The sequence below is a fragment of the Euprymna scolopes genome, chromosome 19 (assembly GCF_053919585.1).
Source record: "Euprymna scolopes isolate OS-2025 chromosome 19, ASM5391958v1, whole genome shotgun sequence".
In the NCBI taxonomy this organism is placed as follows: Eukaryota; Metazoa; Mollusca; class Cephalopoda; order Sepiida; family Sepiolidae; genus Euprymna; species Euprymna scolopes.
The window spans coordinates 36685455-36709340 of record NC_136500.1 but is presented as its reverse complement, the minus strand read 5'-3'; the positions used below and the strand labels follow the sequence as shown (position 1 = coordinate 36709340).

Below are 23886 nucleotides of genomic sequence, written 5' to 3'. Positions count from 1 at the left end.
TAGGTGTAAGTACGTGTTTTTTTTTGTTTTCTTTTTTTTTTTTAACCATATTTTTTCTTTTTTTTCTTTTTAGGACTTTTTGTTCAGTCAATTTTTTTTTTAAATTGAGATTTTTTTTTTTTTTTTTTTTTGTTAATTGCCAGCAAAAGACCTTTCTTGAGACGAGGATATTTCCTTAGAAATCTTTTACTTCGGCCAACTGTTTAACGGCCATTGATGACAAAGATCAAGGACATGGGGTAGAGGAAATGTTTTTTAGGGTTGCGATTTCGAACGCCCATAAATAAATGATTTTTACTATTGTTGGAATCTCCAACTTGGATCGCGCAAAAACCGATCCTGTGCGCAAGGATATCCATTGTCTGTACTGTCCATTTGTGCCTCCCCAGGAGAAACCATCCTTTATATACAATCTTTTTTTAAGCAAACATCTGTGTTTACAATTGTTGCACCTCAGTTTTTGGGACAGCAATTTCTTCTCCTGACAATATGAGATTGTTTGCATTGATGTTTTCATTTCTTTTTCTAACATGCATAGATTTATTTCCTTGCCTGTCATTTTTCTGTTTGGTGAGTTTGAAAATATATTTGTTTGTCAGCTTTTCTTTTTTTTTGGTTTAGTCACTTTCTTCCATTCGAATGTCATCTGCTTCCATTTAGATAGCACTTTTTCATTGGCTAATCAAACTCCCAGAAATTGAATTAGAAAAAAAAAAAAATAATGAATAAGTAACTAATCAGAAAATAAAAAGTCCCTCCTCCTTTATATCACCTTAAAAATTACTAAAAACCTAACAGAAAAAAAAAAAAATTAAATAACTAAAATAAAAAGTCGAGTCAGCGTTTCAACATTTGAACAACGCTCAGCTGACATCAATGATTGCCGGTCTCGCCTGATCCATGCTTGACGGGAATTCACGAGAATTCGGGTCAAATTATGCAAGAGTACTGTTTTCTGGTATGCTGACAAGGTTGAGGGTGTCCATTCTGAAAGCCGTTCTTACATCGGAGTGTTGATGGTGTCTAATCCGAAAGCCGTTCTTAACATTTGGAGGTTGGGGGTGTCTATTCCAATAGCCATTCTTAACATGGGGAGGTTGGGAGTGTCTATTCCGAAAGTCGTTCTTAACATGGGGAGGTTGGGGTGTTTATTTATTGTAGCATACCCGAAAACCTATGAAAGTCGACATTTCCAGTGTGAACGGTGAGTTAGACTTATGTAAAAAATACCAAATTAACTTTTTCGTTTAGAAATTAAATTATTTCGTTTTAATAATTTTATAAGAAAAATAATCTTTTTTTTTTTTCTTTAGGTAAATGTTTATTTTAACTGTAACGTTGACAATTCTAGTTTGTTTTTATGAGTTATCGAGGTCACTGAAAACGAATCTGGCATTTAAACCTGTAGCAAATTTACCGTTTGCATGGTATTAACCTCTGGACCCGGGGACTATTTTGCACCATTTCACTGCTTTTGTTAACGCTTTTCTTACATGATGCATTCGTGTAGTGACTTGTCACATCACGAAGGAATCTTTAATGGATATTTGAAATAAAGTTTTTAAAAAAGAATCTTATTCATTTCTTTTTGTGTATTATATAGTTTTTGATGCTTTTTAATTGATCTAAAAAATTAAGTTTTCACAAACGGTTTACAAAAACAGTTTTATGCTTTTCGTTCTTTTTTTGGAGGGGGGAGTATTATAATTATAGAACTTGAAAATTTTCTAACAGGTGCTTCTGCAGTTTAATTAATTGTTTTTCCGTAAGTAATGCACCAACATTAACCGAGCAGAAGGACTGTTTAATATTTCACACAAATTCTGTTTACGTTGGGGAGGGGAGCAGCCGCGCCCCCCCCCCACACCCCTTCACCACCTGCCACCGGTTAATTAACCTGCAGAAGCACTTGTTAAAAAAATTTACAAGTTCTTATGGAAACCGATTAATTTAACTGCAGAAGCAACTGTTAAAAACTATACAAGTTCTAAAATTGAATACTCCCTCCTTCCCCCCCCCCAAAAAAAAAATGAAAAACATAAAAAAATTTTTGTAAATCACCCGTGAAAACTTATCTTTTAGATCAATTAAAAAGCATTAAAAACTATGTAACACAAAAAAATGAACCACATTTTTTTTTGGGGGGGGGGGACTTTCTTATTTCAAATGTTTGCTAAAGATTCCTTTGCGCTGTGATGTCACTTTACTACGCAAATGCATCATGTAAGAAAAGCGTTAACAAAAGCGATGAAATTGTGCATTATATTCCCAGGGTCCAAGGGTTAATACCATGCAAATGGTAAATTTGGGATAGGAAATGCCAGATTGGTTTTCAGCGACTTCGATAACCCATAAAAACATGAATAAGAATAGTCGGTGTTGTGTTACAGTTGAAATAAACATTTACCATTTTTTTTTTACATAAAAAGTATGATTGTTGAATGTTATTATTTTGATTACTTTGTTGCTTTATTTGGGTGCAATTAAAAATAAAAAAATATTGAAATGAAAGAAAATTTAAATTTCCATTCCATTCCATTTTTAAAACAACTGTAAAACAGAGCACTCTTTCGCAAGTTTTACCAGTTGGATATTTGTTGTCGAACGCATTCTGTTTTGGGGTTAATTATTTAGAAACTTATTAGTTAACATCGCGAGGGAAAGGTGTTTTGTAACTATTCTGTACTTTAGCCTAACAATTTAATCCCAAATTCTTAAAGATAATTCTCCCGGTGGTCCGCCAGTACACTTTCACCTTTTTATTTTACCCATTTATTTTTTTTTAGGTACGTGCAAAATGAATGCCGATACTCAAAATGTATAAACATTTTGACCCCTCCCTTTACTTAAAAATTCATAAAAAATCAGGAAATTAATCAATTTCAATGAAATTTTCAGTATTTGTCAAATAATGATCACAGAATATAATGAACCCATTATTTTTATTTGAATCTATTTGTATTATTTTGTTAAAAAAAAAAAACGCCTTTACTAAAGTTATGGTTTTCAGTTGTAAAAAAATAATGAATTTATTTTTGCTTTTTTTATGAAAATAAAGCATCATAAGTTGTAACAATAAAAAAAAAAAAATTAATTTTTTCAGGAACATTATGAAAAAAAAGTCCCTTAAGTCCATATTAATGAATTTGATATAAATCAAAGAATAATTAATTATCAGAAATTCTACAATTACAGTATGCCTCCCACTGCCTTTATTTTAGACCAATCAAATTCGTCGATTGATTTACCACAAAGCGATTTACTTTGGCGTTTTTTTTTTTTTCATGCGTTCCTTTTTCAGTTCCAGAAAGCAGCCGAGAAGAAGACCTCTGTGGAACTCACTCTCCGCATATGAGGCATTTGGGCACCTCTAACCTTCGTCTCCTTCAGACTTTAATTTTAAGCCTAAATGATTAGGCTAAGTCATTATTATATATGTTTCCTTGAGACTTTATTTGAAGCCTAAATAATTATGCTCAGTTATTATTACATGTGTCTCCCAGAGACTTTAAGGTCTGAATTGTTGACCTGTCATTGAGGACTTTTCCTTCTGTAATGTCGACTCAAGATGAGAATTGAATCCTTTCATAAGAAGGCATCATATGAACCCCTTTCAAATGGCTGTAATCACCGATCTTCGAAGACAGATGAACCTGTATCCAGTTCCTGTTCAAGATAAAAGACTATCACCTTTCGAGGTTGTTAACAGCTCTATTTCAGAGGCAAAACGGGCATTCATTTTTTGCAACGAGGAACTAATGAAATTTGTATTGAATTTCAAGGTAGGCCTTTGTTGTACTTTGTCTTATTTTTGCCACTGTCTTGGAGTTAAAACGTCTGTGAGAAGAATATCTCACATAATTTCTCAAACTATCGATATTATCATTGAATTAAGTATTTATTTAATATTTTTTGCACAAAAAAATTATAATTGCAAAAACTATTCCTACTTTATTGTAGATTACATGTTTCACATAATTTTTATATGTAAAATTCTAAAATTTTCCTTGCTTGAATGAATGTGAAACTTTCGGTGTAATATAATTTTTATATAATCTTGAAAAATAATTTTTTTTTTTTAAATTTAAAAGCAGGAACATAGAAAAATAATTAAATTAAAAAATGGTAAAAATTATATAGCACTTCTGCAGTATATGGTGGCCATTGTTAGGGGGCGATAACTCCAATTTCTTCTTAGTCAAATAACGCGGCAAATAAGTAACAAACAAGATTTTTTTTCCGAACAGAAAAATATTAGAAAACCAAAACATTTATTCTATAAAAATGTATCAATATATAATTGTAAAAACATTTATTTAAAATTCTGCATCAGAAAATATAATTTTAGTAAAACAATTTTTGAATTAAAGAAACATTGGATTTTTAAAGTAAAATTGTTTTTTGTTTTTTTTAACAAATAATTTAAATGAACCATTTTTCAAATTAAAGTAACATTGGATCTTTTTTTTCCAATGCATTTTTTTTGAATTGAAGTAAAATTGTAGCACCTGTTGACGTGGCAACAAAAAGTCTACGTAAGTATATATAATAAAACAATTTTGGGCGCTTCTACACTATTAGAGCGAAATTTCGGAAATCGTAAAACTGAATTTCACATGAAAACAATTGTATCTATGTATTCCTTGTATTTTTAAGATGATTATATCGAAAAATTACAAAAATCGATGAGGTAGAAAATTATTTATTAAAGAAAATAGACTTCCAAAAAAACGATCATATTTGCTTATGTAAGACACAAGAGAGTTCAAAAGGGGGGTAATTTTCTGTTGTGATTTGTTTTATTAAAAGAAGATGGCTGCAATTTTTAACCTGCTAACACGATTAAAGTTGTTTTTTTTGTTTTTTTTAATAATTCAGTAATATTCCGGTAATTTCAACTGCATAATTTGGAAGCTAACATTGTAATTTATTAAAATTGACAAAAATCAGTAAAAACCATTGGTTTTTATCTGAAAACTATTTATCGACTACAATATTTTGTTCTAATAGTGTAGAAGCATCCAATTTTGTAATCAAAACATTGGATTTTTATAAAGTAAAATTAATTTTTTTTGTTCGTTTTTTTTTTCCAACAAATAATTTAAATGAAACATTTTTGATAAATTTTGATTAAATTTGAGGTAAAGTTTCTGAATAATTTCCCAAAAAGTATGAATATCGTCTCCTGTTCTTTGACTGAGTAGTGCCACCTGGTGACAGTTTAGTGAAACACATCAAAAAATATGGCTGCCGTCTGTATACTGTAGAAGTGCCAATTATACAACCGTTCACAATAGGAATGTAGAGAGGCACGGCTGGGGATTAAAAAAAAAAAAAAAAGAAAACCAGCACTTTAACTACCTGACATCATTTTGAGACAGCTTTTTGACTTTGACATTTTGGGCTTTTGTAGAATCCACATTTTTCATTTGTTGTGATTGTGTGAAGCTAGAATCTCTTGCTTGGGGGGGGGGGGTTAATTAAGCTATTTTTTTTTGTACAAACAAGGTGTTGTTGTTTTTTTTTAATTAAAATTCTTAGGACTTTACTAATTATCTTTAAAATAGACCCAGAAAATTAATATTTATCTTTCAAAGGATTTTTACAATGAATTTATTTAACTTCAAAATTTAGCTGAATTTGTCAGCTTCTGAATGTTGTTGTGAAAAATTTTTCCTTATAACGTTTTTTTTTATGTGTACAAATATTTTTTAAATATTGGAAATTAACTTTAGGCTTTTATCTTTCAAATACAATCAAAAAGTAGTTAGAAACCTACAAAAAAATTATGATAAACCGGCTTTCAAAATTATGTCTCTTTATTTTTTTTTTTCTACCATTTTTGCCTGTACCTACAGTTTCATTAGTGAAATAGGTTTCAGGTTAAATTTGCACAGGGATTTTAAGATGATGCATGTGCCGAAGTAGTACTTAGGGAGGTGGCAATGTTAACTTTTCTCTTGCCACAGATGAAACTCTTCTAAAATGAATACAAAAATGTATAAGTGGCACTTGTTGCAAGGTGTCGAAAGGTGAAGGTGCCAATCGACTGTACAATTAAGAAAGTAGACACAATGCAAAAAGGTAGCAACCACAGATAACCAGTTAAAGACGGTAGATATCATATGGCAGTGGAGATCATGAATCAGTATTATTTGGGGCAAGAATGGGTGTCTCATGGTATTGAAATTTGTGCATTCTTGAGGTAAAAACGACATGCCTCAGGTTGGTCCGAGTCATGTAGATTGAGATATGATGTTGGAAACTGATAGCTGTGTAATTTTATAGGAGGCGTTCTCATTTCGTTCTTCCTCTCGTCTGTCGACCCAATCGAAGTACCAAACAAGTAAATAGGAAATACTTTGAACTCTTTTTTTTTTTTTAGAGACACTTTTATTTCTTGGCCGTGCTTTCCAGTTTACTTAACAAATTTTGACTGGGCTGTCACCAGCTAGTGGGAATTCATTGTTGTCTGCTCTCCTTCTGCTGTTCATGCCGTCATGTCTCTTCCACTCCATTCTCTCTGTCTTTCTGCTGCTGCTATCTCCACGTGATGTCACCAGTCCAGCCAACTCCTACTGCTCGTCTCTGTATTTCACTGCAGCTATTGCTGTCTACACAACATGGCCACACATTATGGTACAACTGAATGTCAAAAGGATACGGGACATCAACAAGCATTGGAACAGATAGCTAGATTTCAACTGGAACTGGTAGCTAGATATTGAAAAGCACTGGAATTGGTAATTGGACGTTGGTGGGCACTGAAATGGGTAGCTGGATGACAGTGAAACAGGTAACTGGATGTCAGTGAGCACTGGAACAGGTCGCTGGATGTCAAGTGCTACTGGAGCTGTTAGCTGGACATCAAGGAGCATTGAAGATCGTGTCTGGAGGAAGCATTGGAGGCTGCAAGAGTGAGCTGGAGTTGCTGGAAACTGTAGTAGTCGCAGGCTGCAAACAGGAAGTCAGGCAGTAGCAGAAAATGAATTGTGTATTGCATTCAAGTAGCTTGTGAGTCATCTTTAAAAAAATAGTTTTGTAGTTAAAAAGGGTTGTTTGGTTACTGCTGTTGAAACCCTCAGCTGCTGTCAAGATTTTGGAGTCTCCTTGCTTTCAAGCCGTGCTGGAGATTTCACTGAAAAAGATTCTCATTTTATGAAAAATCATTCATGTTACAGGAATTGGCTTATTAAGCAAATAACTATAATTAATTTCAGGCCAAATTTCTTACAGGCAGATATGTCTGAGGTCTTTATTGCCTATATATATATATATATATATATATATATATATATATATATATATACATATTAATCTCGGTTCCAAATGAAAGTTGGTTGTTTTCTTTTTAGTTTGTAGAAAAATTAAGTTTTATGTGTTTTTTCTTTGTTGTTGAAATAGTCGTTATTTTTAGCACATGGGCGTGACATAATCTGGAGGAGGGGAGGGGTCACTTGTCTGACCTGTGTATTAGAGTGTGTAAACAAAAGTGGAAGCAGTAACATGACACTACAACACTTATGCATTGCTATCACTGAACAACTTTTTTGATTTCATTTGGAAGATCTTAGAACTGGGTGAGGCAATTCAATTTCAGAACCAAGAGAAGCAATTCAAGTCTACCATACCCAAAAATGTCAACAACAATGTAATAACACAATGTAATAATAATGTCGGCAAAGATAGCGGAAATTTTCTTTTCCTATGCCTATCCGTGTAGCCATGTCACTAGTAAGGGTGCTGGAGGTAAATGTTTTATTCTGGGCTGATGTTATCTGCCTGATAGTCAGGGACCTGAACCTTGGATTAACCACTAAGGAGGTTGTCCTATCAGCAGGTACAAAGTACTGGGGTTGCTGTATAGCCATTTGGTGAATGGATTCTGGACCATGCAGTAGCTGCTGGTGGGGCCTCTCGATGCCGTATTAGTGGGTAATTGTTACAGCTTTACCTTATCATGTTCTACAAAAAAAAAAATTTCTTTGTTTCTTTTTCTCTCTCAGTTTCCCTTCTCTGTCCTGCTCTAAGCAAATCTGACGACTTAGTCCACAAATTCCAAAATTCCATCATGACAAGTTTCTGGAAAAAAATACATGATTAAACCCGGATCTCCAACTTCCAATGTAGACCCCCACTACCATGTCTCCTTCTCCAGCATCAGGGGTCTACGTTCTAACCTTCCAGAGGTTGAAACCCAATTACAGGAGACTGAACCAGACCTTTTATTTTTAAGTGAAACTAGCATTGAACAGGCTATTCCCCTAGATGAGTTCGCAATTAAAGGATACTCTAACTTAACTTCTAAATCTGACCCCCAAAATCGCTGTGGGCATGGAATATGTGCCTATATTAAAGATGACTTTCCATGTGGTAGAGACATCTCCAGAGAAGATCCTAACTTACCCTATATGTGCTTCCGGGCTGCACTAGCTCACACTACTGCATTTATATTTACTCTCTATCGCCCCAAAAACAGTGGAGTTACTATCTTTAAAAGCATATCTGAGAAAATTGACCAAGTCCTATCTGCTTATCCTTCAGCTAACATTCATGTATGTGGAGACTTCAATGTTCACAACGTGGAATGGTTGACTCACTCAAACAAGACCGATGATGAGGGGAGGTTCTGTCATGATTTCTCCATTGCTTATGACCTCACTCAGATTGTTCACGAACCCACCCGTGTGCCCGACAATGACGGCCAGTATGTGAGTCTACTAGACCTTTTTCTCACAACTTGCCCTGAACTATGTTCAGTTTCTGTTCTGTCTCCTCTTGGATCTTCCGACCACTCTGCTGTATCAATTAAGATAAAAATAAAATGTAATAAATCCCCAGACGTACTTCTCCATCGTACAGCATATCGATACACTAATGCTGACTGGGATAGCTGCCGTACATTTATATCGGATCTATTTCTGCATTCCATGTTTAAAAAGGATGTGTCCTCTATAGTATCAGACCTGACGAAATGGTTAATTGTAGGTATAGACCGTTTCATACCCTCGAAAAAGTTCCAGCAAAAACCTAACAGCCAGCCATGGTTTTCTCCAGAATGTGCTGCTGCTATTGCGCACAGAAATCACTTTTTCCACTACTTCCAATGTAATAGATGTATGGAAACTAAAGGTGCTTTCAGGACTGCGAGCAACCATTATAAGAAAGTAATAAAGAACGCAAGAGTTGTATGCTCAGTCCGTCAAGTCAAAAGTAGTTGAGCAGCGGCTTAGTTCCCACCAGTTTTGACAAATAGCAAACAGAATCCTGAACAGAAGCGTGTGCTCTATCCCAACTATCATCAATGGACCTGAGGTAATCTCGTCAGCATCAGATAAAGCCAAACTCTTTGCCAAGAACTTTGCAGCTAATTTTACCCTCTAGACTGTATCATCATAGGAAGTATCATTCTGATGGACATTATCATTTGCCATCATAACATCGTGAAAAATCCAGGATGTTGACCAGGAAATCCAAGATGGCCACCATGACATGCTTCAAAGAAATTATTAACAAAATATGGCTTGTACCATATCAAATTAAAGAAAATTTTTTACAGATCAGAATTATGTTTTCAAGTACATTAAACTAATTAGCATAATTAAGTTTCATTTCAACGGTTTTAAGTAGAAGCATCATAAAAAACAGTTAAAAAAAATGGGAGGTAAGGCTTTATCATCATGCGAAATATTATTCTGATGGACATTATCATTTGTCATCTTTACACTGTGAAAAATCCAAGATGGCAACCAGGAAATCCAAGATGGCCACCACGATAGGATTCAAAGAAATTAACAAAATATGGCTTGTAGCATATTGAAGAAAAAGAATTTTTTTACAGATTACAATTATGTTTTCAAGTATATTAAACTAATTAGGATGATTAAATTTTATTTTAACAACTTCAAGTTACTGTGACAATTATCAGGTGAGTTTCTACAACTATTTTGTATAATTTTTTTATTTTTAAATCATTGCTGAGACTTCAAGAGACATCGCGGCCATTTGTTCTTGTTCTTGTGTAATGCTTGATACTACCTGTTTTTTTGAACAGAATAAATATTTACAACACCGAAAATTTCTTGAGGTAGGTAGAAGAGTAACTTGCATTTGGTAACATTTATTTATTATATATCAGCAGTTCTGCCCGGCTTTGCTCGGGCCCTATGTACTGTTCATAACTTTATGTGCATACGTATATATTAAAAAGTGTGACTATGTACGGTAATGCCTTTCTATATAATAGGCTTTCTTAACTACTATAGAGAAAAGTTGGTAGAGACCGCGGACGGCAAATTTTTTTAAAAATTGACCCCAATTTTGACTCCTTAACATTTGTTTTGGGCTAAAATTAAATTAAAATGTTTGATACATGTTCAAGTAACCTACATATAAAATTTCAAGTGTTTAGACCCAAAATTGGCGGAGGAGTTTGGTAGAGTCTGCAAAGGTCAAATCTGCAAACTTTAACCTCTTGGAAGCCAAATTTTCACCCAAAAACTGATTAAAAAGCTTGCTGCATGTCTGAAAATCCTTTATGTAAAATTTAAAATGTTTAGACCCAAAATTGGCTTAATAGTTTTCTAGAGACCACAAAGGTAAAATCTTTTAAACTTTGACCCATTGGAAGCCAAATTTTCAGGAAAAAAACGATTAAAAAGCTTGCCCTATGTCTGAATACACTTTATGTAAAATTTCAAATATTTAGACCAAAAATTGGCTGAGTAATTTTGTAGAGACTGCAAAGGTCAATTTTTTTAAACTTTGACCTTAATTCTGACCCCTTAACACTGATTCCTTTGAGCTCAAATCGAATTATAAAGTTAGATCCATGTCCAAATAACCTACATCTAAAATTTCAAGCGTTTAGACTCAAAATTAGCAGAGGAGTTTGGTAGAGTTCAAAAAGGTCAAATCGTTGAACTTTGACCACTTTACAGCCAAATTTCTGGCCGAAAACCGATTAAAAAGATTTTCACAAGTCTCAATACCCTGTATGTCAAATCTCGAGTCTGTAAACAGAAAATTGACAGAGTTATTTGGTAGGGAAATGTACACAGACAGACATTTTCACTTTTATGGATATATAGATTTGTTTTTTTGACCGCTTTTTCATAACTCTGTGGATTGTAAAGCATACCCAATAAAATTTATTCTTTTACTTAAATGGATAAGTGGTTTGTGTGTTTTAACTCATTTAAAAGTGTGGGCATTGTCAGTCATTCTTTTTCAAATAATTTATTTTTTAAAAATATTCTTTTGCTTTCCATAATTAAAAAATTTATGTTTTCTAAATAATAACAAAAATGAAATGAATACTTTATGTTCGTAAGTTAGTTGACGAACGTCTTGTTTACAGATTTTTTTTGTGTGGCTTGGCACACAAAAATTTTTATGTTTGTATGTGGTTATCACTACTTGTCGATTCGTGAATAGAAAGTTTTTATCCAATTCTTTTCAGATTTTAGGACAAAAGAAATCAATATATTTGCTATTAAATAACGTTTGAACACAGTTTCTATTTTTATTTATCTTTGTACTATAAAGCATCAACTTTGAGATATTCTAACTTTTGACTGGAAAGACATACGTGTTGCGTTCAAATTCCGTAGCAAAAGCAATTATTTTCCCTGATTAGCTAAAATAAGTAGAAACGTCATCGACAGGTATAACTTCCGCTTCGAGTATTTATGTGAACACACCCCGACCGCTTATTTGCAAAAAGTGATCCACGGTCAGTGTGCGTGCTATGCTGGCATGTTTCGTCGTTAATTGTTGCATTTAAATAGTCATTTCTTTGCATATACAAATGACAACAAAAATATTAAAATACCATTTTAAAGTAAATTTTATTGTGAATCCAGTTATATAAGTTTTATTTTGATGGAGGTAGGAGAGATGTACTTAATACTGATTTAAAGACTATGAGTGTCAAATTAAGTATCAGTGTGTGCTTTGTTCAGCACTGAACGTTATGGTGTCTGGTATTGCAACTTATATATACATAATTTGTGAATTTTTTGAAAATAACTTTTTAACTGTTTAAATTTTTTATTTTTTTATAAAAAAAATATCTGATAGAATTTGTGAAAAATTGAAAAATTAATTACCTCCTCTGGTAAACTCTCCAATTCAAATTGGTAGATTTTACAGATGTATTTTTTTCATGAATAATTATTTTTCTACCGTATTGTTGTCCATAATTTTTTGATATGTTACTATTTGTGACATGACAATTACATACGTACCATTTGTTTTACTTGAAATTCAATATTTTTTTTGTTATTATAATATAGAAGTACCAATATTTTTTAAAACTTTCCAAATTGCAATTAACTACTGAAGTTTAAAGTTTTACTAATTTGATAATTTTATTTTTATTTTCAGATTTAAATGAGATTATTTCGTTTCATGACTTAAGACTAGATGGAACCCATCGGACACCTCAAATCTCTGTTCAAATTCAAGAATGGTACTCCCCGCCAAGCAGGTGTTTGCTCAACTGCACGTGGCACACTAACCATTAACAAGTCAATTTTTAACAATCCAGAACATTCTCTTGAAGGACTAGAAGAATTTTCCCATGCTTGGTAAACATTTTAAATCACAATTATTTTGTGTTAAATTTTAATGTTAGGTGATGTAAATAGTCCCATGTAGTGAAGTGGATATGCAAAATAAATCGCCCACAGTCCCAGCGATGATGGCCATTTTTGTTGGGCATAATGCATGTCTGATTTTGCTATAGTTTTTGAATTTGTCTGAACTCTAATGTTGTCAAAGGTTTTGCTTCTTCAGAATTCCTCCATATTTAAAAAAAAAAAAAAAATACAAATATGATGTATATATCCATGACAGACAAAAATGTCATATTCCAAAAACCATGTAAAATGATCAAGTAGTTTTATTTTCCACAAGCCTATCCGTGTCTTAGCATTGCCTTAGAAATTCGATTAAATGACCAAATCGTAGTACTAGTACTATTACTGTTAATGATGTTAATTATAATACTAATACTATGAAAAATATAATACAAATAATGGTGATACTACTGATAGCAATGCTCATAATGATACTAATAGAACTAACCATAGCGATAAAATAGTACCATTAATTGAAAAAAATGAAGTACTAAATAGAATGGTAATAAATGAAACAACAACAGTAATAACATTAATAACAGTAAGACAAATAATAATTAGAATAATTGTAACAGTAATATTGAGAATAGTAAAAATAATAATAGTGCTAATAGAATAAAAAGAATATGTCTAATACTAACACTATTGCAATAAATACTACTAATAATAATAAATTAAAATAATAAAACGAAGAAGTATGAAGAATGTAGAAAATCAAAATAGTATTATAACTAAAACATATTAGTAATAATATTAAAATAAAAGGCACCACCACTTACAACAGTAATAATAATAATATTAATAATAATAAAGACAACCCTATGAAAAATGGCAAACTGGAGAGCACCAGATCACGACGCAATACATACCTATTATTTTAAAAAATTCACAACACTACAATTATTATTAAATCATTTCTTTCTGACAGGTTCATAAGAGTAGTAGTTGATGAGCAAAAATCAGAAGTTCACAGTATTAATGTTGGAGTCCCTCAGGGGTCCATCCTGGGGCCAACGCCTTTCCTGATCTACATTAATGATCTTCAAAATCACATCCTTACATCATTTGTAGACATTTATGCTGATGACACTACCATCTATGGTAGCACATCTAAGTCAGTAAACGACCAAGTTCTCTCCGATTCTCTCTCCTCTGATCTTGAGCATGTGGTACAATGGGGAAAGGAGTGGCTAGTTACTTTTAATGCACCTAAAACCAAGCTTCTCTCTTTACATCATCAACGTTCTGATCCCTATCTGGCATCAGTTGAAATGAATGGCTCTCGTCTTGAGGAGGCCTCAAGTTTTGATAAGCTTCTGGGCTTGAACTTTACTCCTGATCTTAAATGGAACACGTACATCAAATCTGTTGCCAAGGCTGCTGGTAAAATGGTAGGATCCTTCTATCAATCCAGTAGATATCTCACTGCTGATGCAATTCTCTATCTATATAAGAGCCAGGTACGTCCAAGGATGGAATACTGTTGCCAGATCTGGGCAGGAGCTGCTAGAAAGTACTTGTCCTGCCTTGATAGAGTTCAAAATAGACTTTGTAGCCTCGTAGGAGATATCCTTTTCTCTTCCCTGCAACCTCTATCTCACAGAAGAGATGTTGCGAGTTTGTCTCTGCTGTATTGTTATTTTCATGGAAAGTGTTTGACTGAGCTTTAGTCTATGGTCACCCCTCACCAAACTTTCACAAGAAACACTCGTCTAGCTGAAAACACTATCAATAATTCCCCCCACTGGTTTTCTGTATCTAAACCTAAACGTAGATTCCATGAACAAAGCTTCTTTCTTAGAACTGGTTGTCTTCAAGTCTAATGTAAACAAGTTCTTGATGAGCCGTCCCACTTGTTAACAAATTTACCGAATTTCCATTACTAACGATTACTATATTGTCCAATTTCTACTGTACATTCTTTAACCCTTATCCTCGAATGGCCTCTTGGCCTTGATAAGTGGTGATGCCTATGTAAAAAAAATAAAAAAAATACATGAAAGACTGCAGAACCTGAAAAGATGTGTCCACGAAACACACATACCAGAATCGATGACCAAGGGTAAAACTACTTTGGTGCAAAAAAAAATGCAGAAAAAGGAACCATTCCTAGCAACTACAGGCCTATTACATGTTTACTAGTGTTGGGACGATTCCTAAATTTTTTTCCGATTCCGATTCCAGGAAAATCTTGATTAATGATTCCAATATCAAGTACGATTCCGATTCCGTGGAATTGTTTTGATATATGCCATTATATAATCGAAAGTTTTTGTGTAGCGAAACAATTTGGTACAGCGAAAAAGTGGAATTTTGAAAATGATTTGATCTTTTTTCGTAAAATTTCTTTCATTGAAGATAAAAGTCAAAACAAATATTTTAACCATGAATTAAACATGCATCATGAAATTAGTAACAATCAAGTTCAGGAGTTATTTTACATATTAAAAAATATAAAGAAAAAGGGCGGACGTATACGAATGCTACTCCTGTAGCGAAATACGCATCGGCTCCAATGTTGTACGTGGTTTGACTGAGGGAAAAGTTATTATTTTTACAAGGAAAGAATTTTTGCATGTGACCTAGATTTTTTATTTATTTTGGCTTGAAATTTGCACATGATTTTTGTTATGATTTTATATGTTTTTTTTGTTTTTTTAAATGGATATTTTTCTTTTTGCCAGAGTTTATATAATTATTAACAGGAAAATTGGTGAAAGTCAAAATGGAATCCACACTATTTTAAAATATTATTTTCAAGTTAAATTAAAGTTTCACGATACCTGCATTATTTTTTATTTAAAAATCCATTTACTGGTGTTTGCACCAACAATATTGAAGCCTACTGGTCTCGTATTAAAAGAAGACTGAAATACATATCGGGATCAGTAGGAGAAAAGAAATGGTCTCATGTCGATGGGGCCATGTATAGAGAGGCTTATAACATGAAAAGTCAAAAAATATTAGATAATTTTGAACCATTTTTAGAGCATGTCCATGAAAAATATGGTAATTAAAAAAAATCCCCAATAAGTGTTGGGAAAAAACATGCTTTGAACAATTGAAATTTTTATTTTGTATTTTTGAATAAAAAATAATTATTAAAAAAAAACAGTGTTCTCATCGAGTAGTTTTTATTTTATTCAAGAAAATAAAAGGTACTCATGCACCTATTGAGCCGTGCTGAAATAATGACATTATTTAGAAAGCCATTCTTAACATGGGGATGGGAGTGTGTGTACCTATTCTGTACTTTTACCTAACAATTTAATAAGAACAGGTATCGTAAAACTTTAATCAAACTTGAAAGTACTATTTAAAAATAGCGCGGACCAATAAGTGCACTTGCACCAAATAACATTTCAATATGTTTCGATCTACGACATTCCATGAGAGGTACGTACTCACTAAAGCTTTAAATTTATTTTTGTTTATCCCCACAAGTGCTGATTTTGACTTTCACCAATTTTCCTTTTAAAAACAATTAGAAACTCTTCAAACATTGGGTGAGGCACTTAAACCATTAAAAAATAATGGTAACATAAGTGCATAGCACCATTTTTTTTTTTTTTTTTTTGCTTTGCTTTCATTTTGTTTGTTTGTTAAATCCGACAAAAGATAAATAAATAAATAAATAAAAATAACAAAGAATACAAAAACAATAATAAGAAAAGGGTATCCTAAAACTTTAATTAAACTTGAAAATAATATTTAAAAATAGCGTAGTTTCCATTTTGACTTTCACCAATTTTCCTGTTAATAATTACATAAACCTGGCAAAAAAAAAAAAAGAAATATCCCCCGTCCAAAAAACAAAAACAAAAAAAAAAACCCATAAAATCATAACAACAAAAATCGGTGAAGCTTAGATAAGTAAGTCCTGCAGACAAGCCTCATTCTGATATTTGGAAAATTTAGTTTAATAACCGGTGAAGCTACCGAAAAGTAACCCTTTTGAATGAAGATGGATATAAACAATATTTTAAAAATTAATTTAATTTTACTTAAAAACAAAATGTAAACATAAACAAAATATTTCAGAAAATAAAAAATTGATTGTAAAGAATTTTTTAAAAAAATAATTATTGAAAAATATTGCAAAGTGTTTACAAAGCTGGTTCTTTGGGATAATAGGGGCGCCTGAAACCCCCCTTCCAAAACGAAAAAAGCTTTAGTGTTTTTACTATTTTAAAGCGCTTTTTTTTTAAGTTTGAAACACAAGTGGTGGCTAGTTAACTTAGAACAACAAGTGTGCATGGTGGAAATTCTTCAGGGTTTAAATGTATTGTAATGCTTTTATGGTGGTCTAAAAACGTTTTTCAACCGCCATATTACTTTCTATTTACTTGCCTCTCCACGAGGGCAGAGTTAGACACAAGGTCGGTTTTTAATGTAGAGAAGTATTTATTACTAAAAAAACGAAATGGTGAAATGCAAAAGCAAGTTAAGCTAAAAGTAAAAAAAAAAAAAATTTTTTAATTCAAAGAATCAAAGAAAGAAAAAAATTCAAAGAAATTTTGAAACTAAGATAAATAAAGATTACCTTTAAAGTAGTTTATAAAATTCTTATACAACATATTAAATATGTTATGAAAAGTTCTATGACGTTTTTATCATAAATTTTTGAGAGCTTTAATCTCACTTCAAACAAACAGTTCAACTTTAAAATATAAGAGAATCGTAATGAAAAAATCGTAAATCTAAGGTATTTTTTAACGATGCGATTCTGATTCCGATACCTCCCAAAATACACGATTCTTATGATTGACGATTCTGATTAATCGTTCTACCACTACAATATGGAAAATACTAGCAGCACAACTGAAGGAACAAATTTATCATTCCCTTCATAATCGTAAACTACTTTCTGAGGAACGGAAAGGATGCCAAAAAGAAAAGAGAAACACGTGGACCTATTATACATAGACCAAAAAATTCTGAAGGAAGTAAAAAGTAGAAAAAAAGAACTCGGCCATGGCATAGATCGACTACAAGAAGGTGTATGACAGAATCCCACAAGCATGGATAATTTAATGCCCGAGAATGTACAAAATACCAAGCAAGATGATCAATTTAATAGAAAATTCAATGAAAACATGGAAACTTGAATTGACAACTGATGGATCATGATGGACATAACAGAGCTTAAAATACAAAGTCGTATCTTCTAAGGTGATTCGCTATCACCACTACTATTTATTATAGCTATGATGCTCCTTAACAATATACTAAGAAAATGCCAAGCCAGGTACAAGTTCACTAATACAGATGAAAAAAAATGAACCACCTAATGTACATGGATGATCTGAAGCTGTTTGAAAAAACCAAGAAGGAATTAGAGACACTAATAAACACAACCAGAATCTTCAGTCAGTATACCAGAATGGAATTCAGCATGGAGAAGTGTGCGCTGCTAATTATGAGATGGGGAAAACTGGAAGCAACGGAAGGTATGATACTACCCCACCGAATGGTGATGAGAACACCATGTGAACATGATAGCTACAAATATTTGGGCATTCTGGAAGCAGATACCATCAAGAAAGATGAAAGAGAAAATTTGAAAGGAATACCTCAGAAGAATAAGAAAACTCTTTGAAACTAAACTAAATAGTAGAAACTTAAAGGTATAAGCAGATGGGCAGTATCACTAGTAAGATACTCTGGACCATTTATAAGTTGAACCAAAGAAGAACTGAGGCATCTCTATAAGATCAGGAAACTCATGACCATGCACAATGCCCTACATCCAAAGGATGATACTGATTGACTATATGAAAAGAAGAGAGAGGAAGAGGTTGGTGTGTAAAGAAGACTGCATGAATGACACAAAAAAAGAATTAGAAAAATACATAACGCAGGACACTGACAGAATAATTACTGCAGCAAAAGACACTAAAATAAAACAAACAAGACAGAAACCAAAAAAAAACAAGGGATAGGACGATAAAAGAAAAATGGGAAGAGCAACAACTACATGGATGATTCATAAGGATGACTAAAGATGAGACTAATGAAAACACTTGGACATGAAAAAAAAAGAAAGTCTTAACAGAGAAAATGGAACCCTAATAACAGCCGTACGAGATAACATGATCAGAACCAACCACATCAAAGCAAGGATTGACAAGACACAAGAAAGCAGCAAATGCAAATTCTGCAGACAGAAACAAAACAATAAGCCATATAGTAAACGAATGCAACAAACTAGCCCCCCCCCCCCATATAAGAATAGACACAATCAAATGAGGAAGGCAGTACACTGGCAATTATGCAGACAACTGAATCTTGAACACCCAGACAGATTGTACAAGCACAAACCAGCAGCAGTACTTGAAGTGAACGTCACAAAATCTTCTGAGACTAGATATACAAACAGATAAACCCATCCAAGCAAGAAGACTAGATGTCATAATAGTAAATAAGAAGGAAAAAACTTGCCAGATTGTAGATTTTACTGTTCCAGCAGATCACAGTGAAGATAAAGGAGATTGAAAAGCTGAGCAAATACATTGAACTGGCCAGAGAGCTGAAAGGGATATGGAAGATGAAAAAAGTCAGGATAACACCATTAATAGTAGCAGCATTAGAAACAATACCAAAAAACTTTGAAAAGAGAATGGAAGAGATTGGAATGAGAGTGATGGCTGAAAAGATTCAACGCATAACATGAATGAAGAAAAACCCTTAAATTCAGAGTCTAATACACATGACTTAGAGGCACAAACTGGACATGCAGAAAATGCTACAGATGTAAAACACAAAGGAGCATCACATGGAAACTGGAACTGCATTTTTGTAAGTTAACTCCTATCTTCCTCCCCCAATTTTTTTTTTTTTTTTTTTTTTTTACTGACACCACACCAAATATTGAGGAGGGTCAAGGAGGATGGAAAGACCAAGGAGAGAAAGCACTAGCCAGACCTCCGTTGAACGAGTGCAAAGAGGACTGGGACCTTGAGGAGGCTTTTTGCCACACAAATTCCAGTGAAGATTAATGATTGCCACCAACGAGAAATCAATTGTAAGCAGTTGTTGCGATAATGCAAATTTATCTGCAATGGTTATCGAAAGAGGTGGAGACTCCTGGAAATCTGGTGATACTTATTATCACTCAGACTTCAGAGAATGCGACAAGTTGTTCTCAAAGAGAAGTCTTTGATGATGGCCTGCGTAACTACTCCTAGTGAATAAATAATAATAATAATAATAATAATCACAATATGTAATGGAATAACTCCTGACTACCCTTGTAGTTTAACAACTGACATGATTTTATTGACTTCAAGATTTTTTAGACTTTTTTAAGTCTTCTTTGAAAAGAGTGTTTTACATCAAAAGTTTCGGAAAAAAGAAAAATGATTTATTCATTTAGTAAAAAATTATATAACATTTAGTTTTCTAAAGTTTTCAAATTAATTTTACAGATGATGTTTTCTAAGATGCAACCAAACTTCTAAACAAAGAAAAACTTTGGATTTAAAAACTCAAGGGCACAGAGGATTTCAGTTATTAGGGAGTCATTTCAGAGTATTGATGGAGAATCTTGAATCAGTCTCAGAAATTGCTAAAGCAGGGTACAATTTGAATGCCATCTTTTTGCTCTCCTGACAAAGGAGGGGTTTGAACCGCGTAATTCATACCCATTGGTCCGTTTGTTTACACTTTTCTCAATAACCGTTCCTTGGATTTTTAAAAAGTTTTGCACAAATATTAGTCATGGTGAAAGTAAATTTTTGCTAGAACAAATTTTCCGGGATAACTCTGATTGTCCCCCTAGGGGGCATTATAGGGAAGGGGTAAAATTGCCCCCCAAATCATTCATTCGTTCAGACTTTTCTCAATAACTGTGCCTTGGGTGTTTTTTAAATTTTGCACAAACATTAGTCAAGGTGAAAGGAAATTTTTCACTCTTGGAGGGGGATTCTGCATGCTCAGCTTGTTGATTTTTTATTTTATTTTGAGAAAGTTTTTTCAACTTTATCTTTTTTTTTCCTTTTTTTTTTTTTTTTAAACCTTAACCTAATCTTTTGCATACTTAATGTCATTTATGATTTGACATTTTGTTTTCCACTTTCAAATTGTAAGCTGTTTTAGTCATTTCCGGGACTAATTTGGGATTCCCTCTCAATCTTCGGAATTGACTCAATAAAAACTGAAATCCTCTGAGTTCTCATTCCTTACAAGTATCAACTAAACTTCCAGAATTCTGTTTCCTTGGACTATGTTAAACTTTGCCAATACAAATTTCCAAAGCAGTAGCTGTTAATTAGAAAATATGTGACCTATTGAGTCACCTGTAGAGCTTGGGTTAGATTGGTTGATATGAGGAAAAAGTGAGTTTACAGAACCAGTTAGATTTTTTTTACATTGCTATCTGAATCAACAACATTTTCAGTCACCTAAAACCTCATCTGTGGTCTTGTCCAGAGATCACAATAGGCACAAACGTTCTGATTTATCAGACTCTTGTTCAGACAATGCTTTTCTATTGCTGCAAGACCTGGCCAATAAGAACTGCAGATCTCAAGAGGTTAATACTGTTTGACCTATACTGCCTCTGCAGAATTCTGCATGTCCACTAGCATGATTTTGTCTCCACTACCCAAATTGGGATGCAGTGCAGGATCATCTTCCTTAACCAAGCTCTTTTAAAGAAGAGACTTTGTTGGTTTGGCCACGCTGCATGCTGCAACACAGAAGAGTTCATCCACAAAGCAATAGCTCCAAAACCATTTGGCAAAAATACCCGCAAGGTCAACTAAAGATATGGTTACACACCATCAAAGCCGACATTGAACTTAGCTCTGGTCCACAGGTCTATGGTGTTTGCCACTGGTTTCAGGACTGACTGCATCACTGTCTCGGCTGCTGTGGACTGTCATGTGTAGTTTGCATTTGTCCAGGATGCTGCGTGTTCTATGGAAAGAATCAGCTCAAGCCATCCTGGGTGAATGTCGCCTCATCGTCAAGATTGAAATATATAAGAAAGAAGCTTTAGGGAACTAATTCAGCTTTAGTATTGTAGAGAGAAAAAAATGTAATAAATTTTTAGGAAAAAATCTTTTAATAAGTTGTGTACATTTGATCCCCCTGTTTAAAATCTATTCTTTTATTAACATTATTTCCTTTTTATTTATCTGATGTTTCACTTTTCAGGATCATTTTCATATTTCATAAGAACAACAATACCAGTGTGAAGGCTAAGGTTCGTCCACCAAGACTCAATGGAAAACGTATCGGAGTGTTCGCCACGCGAGCGCCTTACCGTCCAAATGCAATTGGATTGACCTTAGCCAAAATTGAGAAAATCTCTGGTAAATGTATACACTTCTTTTCAAATGTTTCATCTCTAGTTGAATTGTTCTATATAGATTGTAAACACTATTGTTGCCAATCTGAAATAAGTTTTATGTCCCGTTTGTCAGTTCAAGTTGTACTGTTCATCTGAGTAATTCTAAGAATCAAATGTTAAGGAATTCATTCACTTTTTTGTTTCCTATTGAAACAAAGTTACTTATCTTAGTATAACAATAAAAAGTGCTAGTCCATGACTCCCTCTTCCCCTTACAAAAAAAATAAAAATAAAGAAAAATCTTTATGATCTACGTACTTTATGACAGAAAATATCATTCACCCAAAATTACATAAATTAACCAAGTTGTTTATTTTCATAAAGAAAATTATTTTTAAGTGAATTTGAGTTTTTCCCATCTCCCTTATGTTAAAAATGGCTTTCTAAAATATTGTAAAATTTGAATTATTTGGAATTCTCTCTTGTCCTATAAAATGGCATTACAAGATTGTCAATCATCATTGAGCCATAAAATTTGATTTTGTTAATTTTTAAAATAAAACTACTTGATCAATTTGTGACTTTTGGTGTATGTTTTCTTTCTGTCATAAGTACATACACCATAAAGATTTTTCTTTTTTTTTTTATTTTGGATATTTTTGTTTTTTCATGGGAGGAAAATAGTTATGGATTTGCACAAATTTTATTTTTTTAAAACTGAGCAAGGCAATTGTCTCATTCTCTTTTGATTATAACAAAATGTTTTTATTTCTAAGTTAAATTCATTCACAAATTGATAAATGAATTTTGAACATTAGTGATCGACATGTCGCCCCCCCCCTCCACTTCTGTATCAGTCAATTTCCTGTGAACCTCTCTGGCATCAACAATACACATGTTAAAATACTATTGTTTATGTCATCTGAAGTCAACTGCCGACACAATTCCCTACTTACCACTTCCTCAGACAATACCATTTTTTAACTGGTTGTATTTTTCAACCTACTTATGAATGCTTTTGCTTTATTCATTTTTTTTTTTTTCAAATAATTCTTTTTCATGTTATTTTGACTGCAAACACATCTGCAAGCAATCTGGGCTCAAAACTTGCATCAGGCATTCTATAGTACCTATTAGATTAAGCACTCATTTCTTACTATCTTTAATGATATGCAGCTTCGCTAAGTTTCTGGCAGCAACTGAATTTAATTTAAATCTTTATGCTTTTATATGGCATCCTATGAACACCTACAGAACATTAATTCCTGCCAAAGAATATGTAACATCTGACACTTTAATAATTCATCCCACCACAGCTAATGTTTGAACACTGAAAAAAAAAAAATCGTATATGGCATATTTTTCCTGTGCCTTTGCAACTCTACTTACAATCATTTATTTTCAATCATTTTAACTTAATCTCATTTTGGTTATTTTCGTAACATTTTGGTCAATTTTCTTCTTTTTGAACAGGAGAACGGCAGGAAAAAAAAAAAAAAAAATTAGTGTCTTACAGACTAAAACACCAAGAGAAAGATTAGACAAGCTTATTTGCCATGTCACAGCTTAGATTCCGTGTACTTCACGTTGTAGAGGATAAAATACATGTTCAAAACTCTGACCTCAAAATAATACAACAAAATATGGAGTACAATATATACAAAGAATACATTTATTTATGAGCAATGTAGAAATAACACGAGAGCATGTGTGCGAGTGTACACATATAAACATACAAGTTCTTGAAATGTTCATTGTGTGTAAATGTGCGCAAACAGATAAAGTTCTGATAAGTTCATTGTGAACGCGTATGTACTGAGAGTTTAGATAAGTTTGTTAATGTTGTTGTAGACATATGTTGTTTTACCTTGAGAAAATATGTGATCATTAGAAGTTGATTGTTGTCTTTCATTTTTACCTTTTAAATGAACGTATATGCCTGCTGAGGTG

At 33.0% G+C, this 23886-nt stretch overlaps 1 protein-coding gene across 2 annotated transcripts in view; it reads left to right on the top strand.

The window, feature by feature from the left end:
• Positions 1-23886, top strand: part of LOC145303531 (tRNA (adenine(37)-N6)-methyltransferase-like) — a 38014-nt gene that overhangs the window by 8040 nt on the left and 6088 nt on the right. Inside the window, exons 1-3 of one of the 2 annotated variants that reach the window (XM_080144988.1) lie at positions 3652-3782; positions 12388-12590; positions 21801-21958. In XM_080144988.1, coding sequence (XP_080001114.1) covers positions 12427-12590; positions 21801-21958 — 322 coding nt within the window. In that variant the 5' untranslated portion in view covers positions 3652-3782; positions 12388-12426. Of the gene's footprint in view, positions 1-3651; positions 3783-12387; positions 12591-21800; positions 21959-23886 lie in introns of those variants that run through there. The other variant, XM_080144987.1, reaches the window with a different exon arrangement.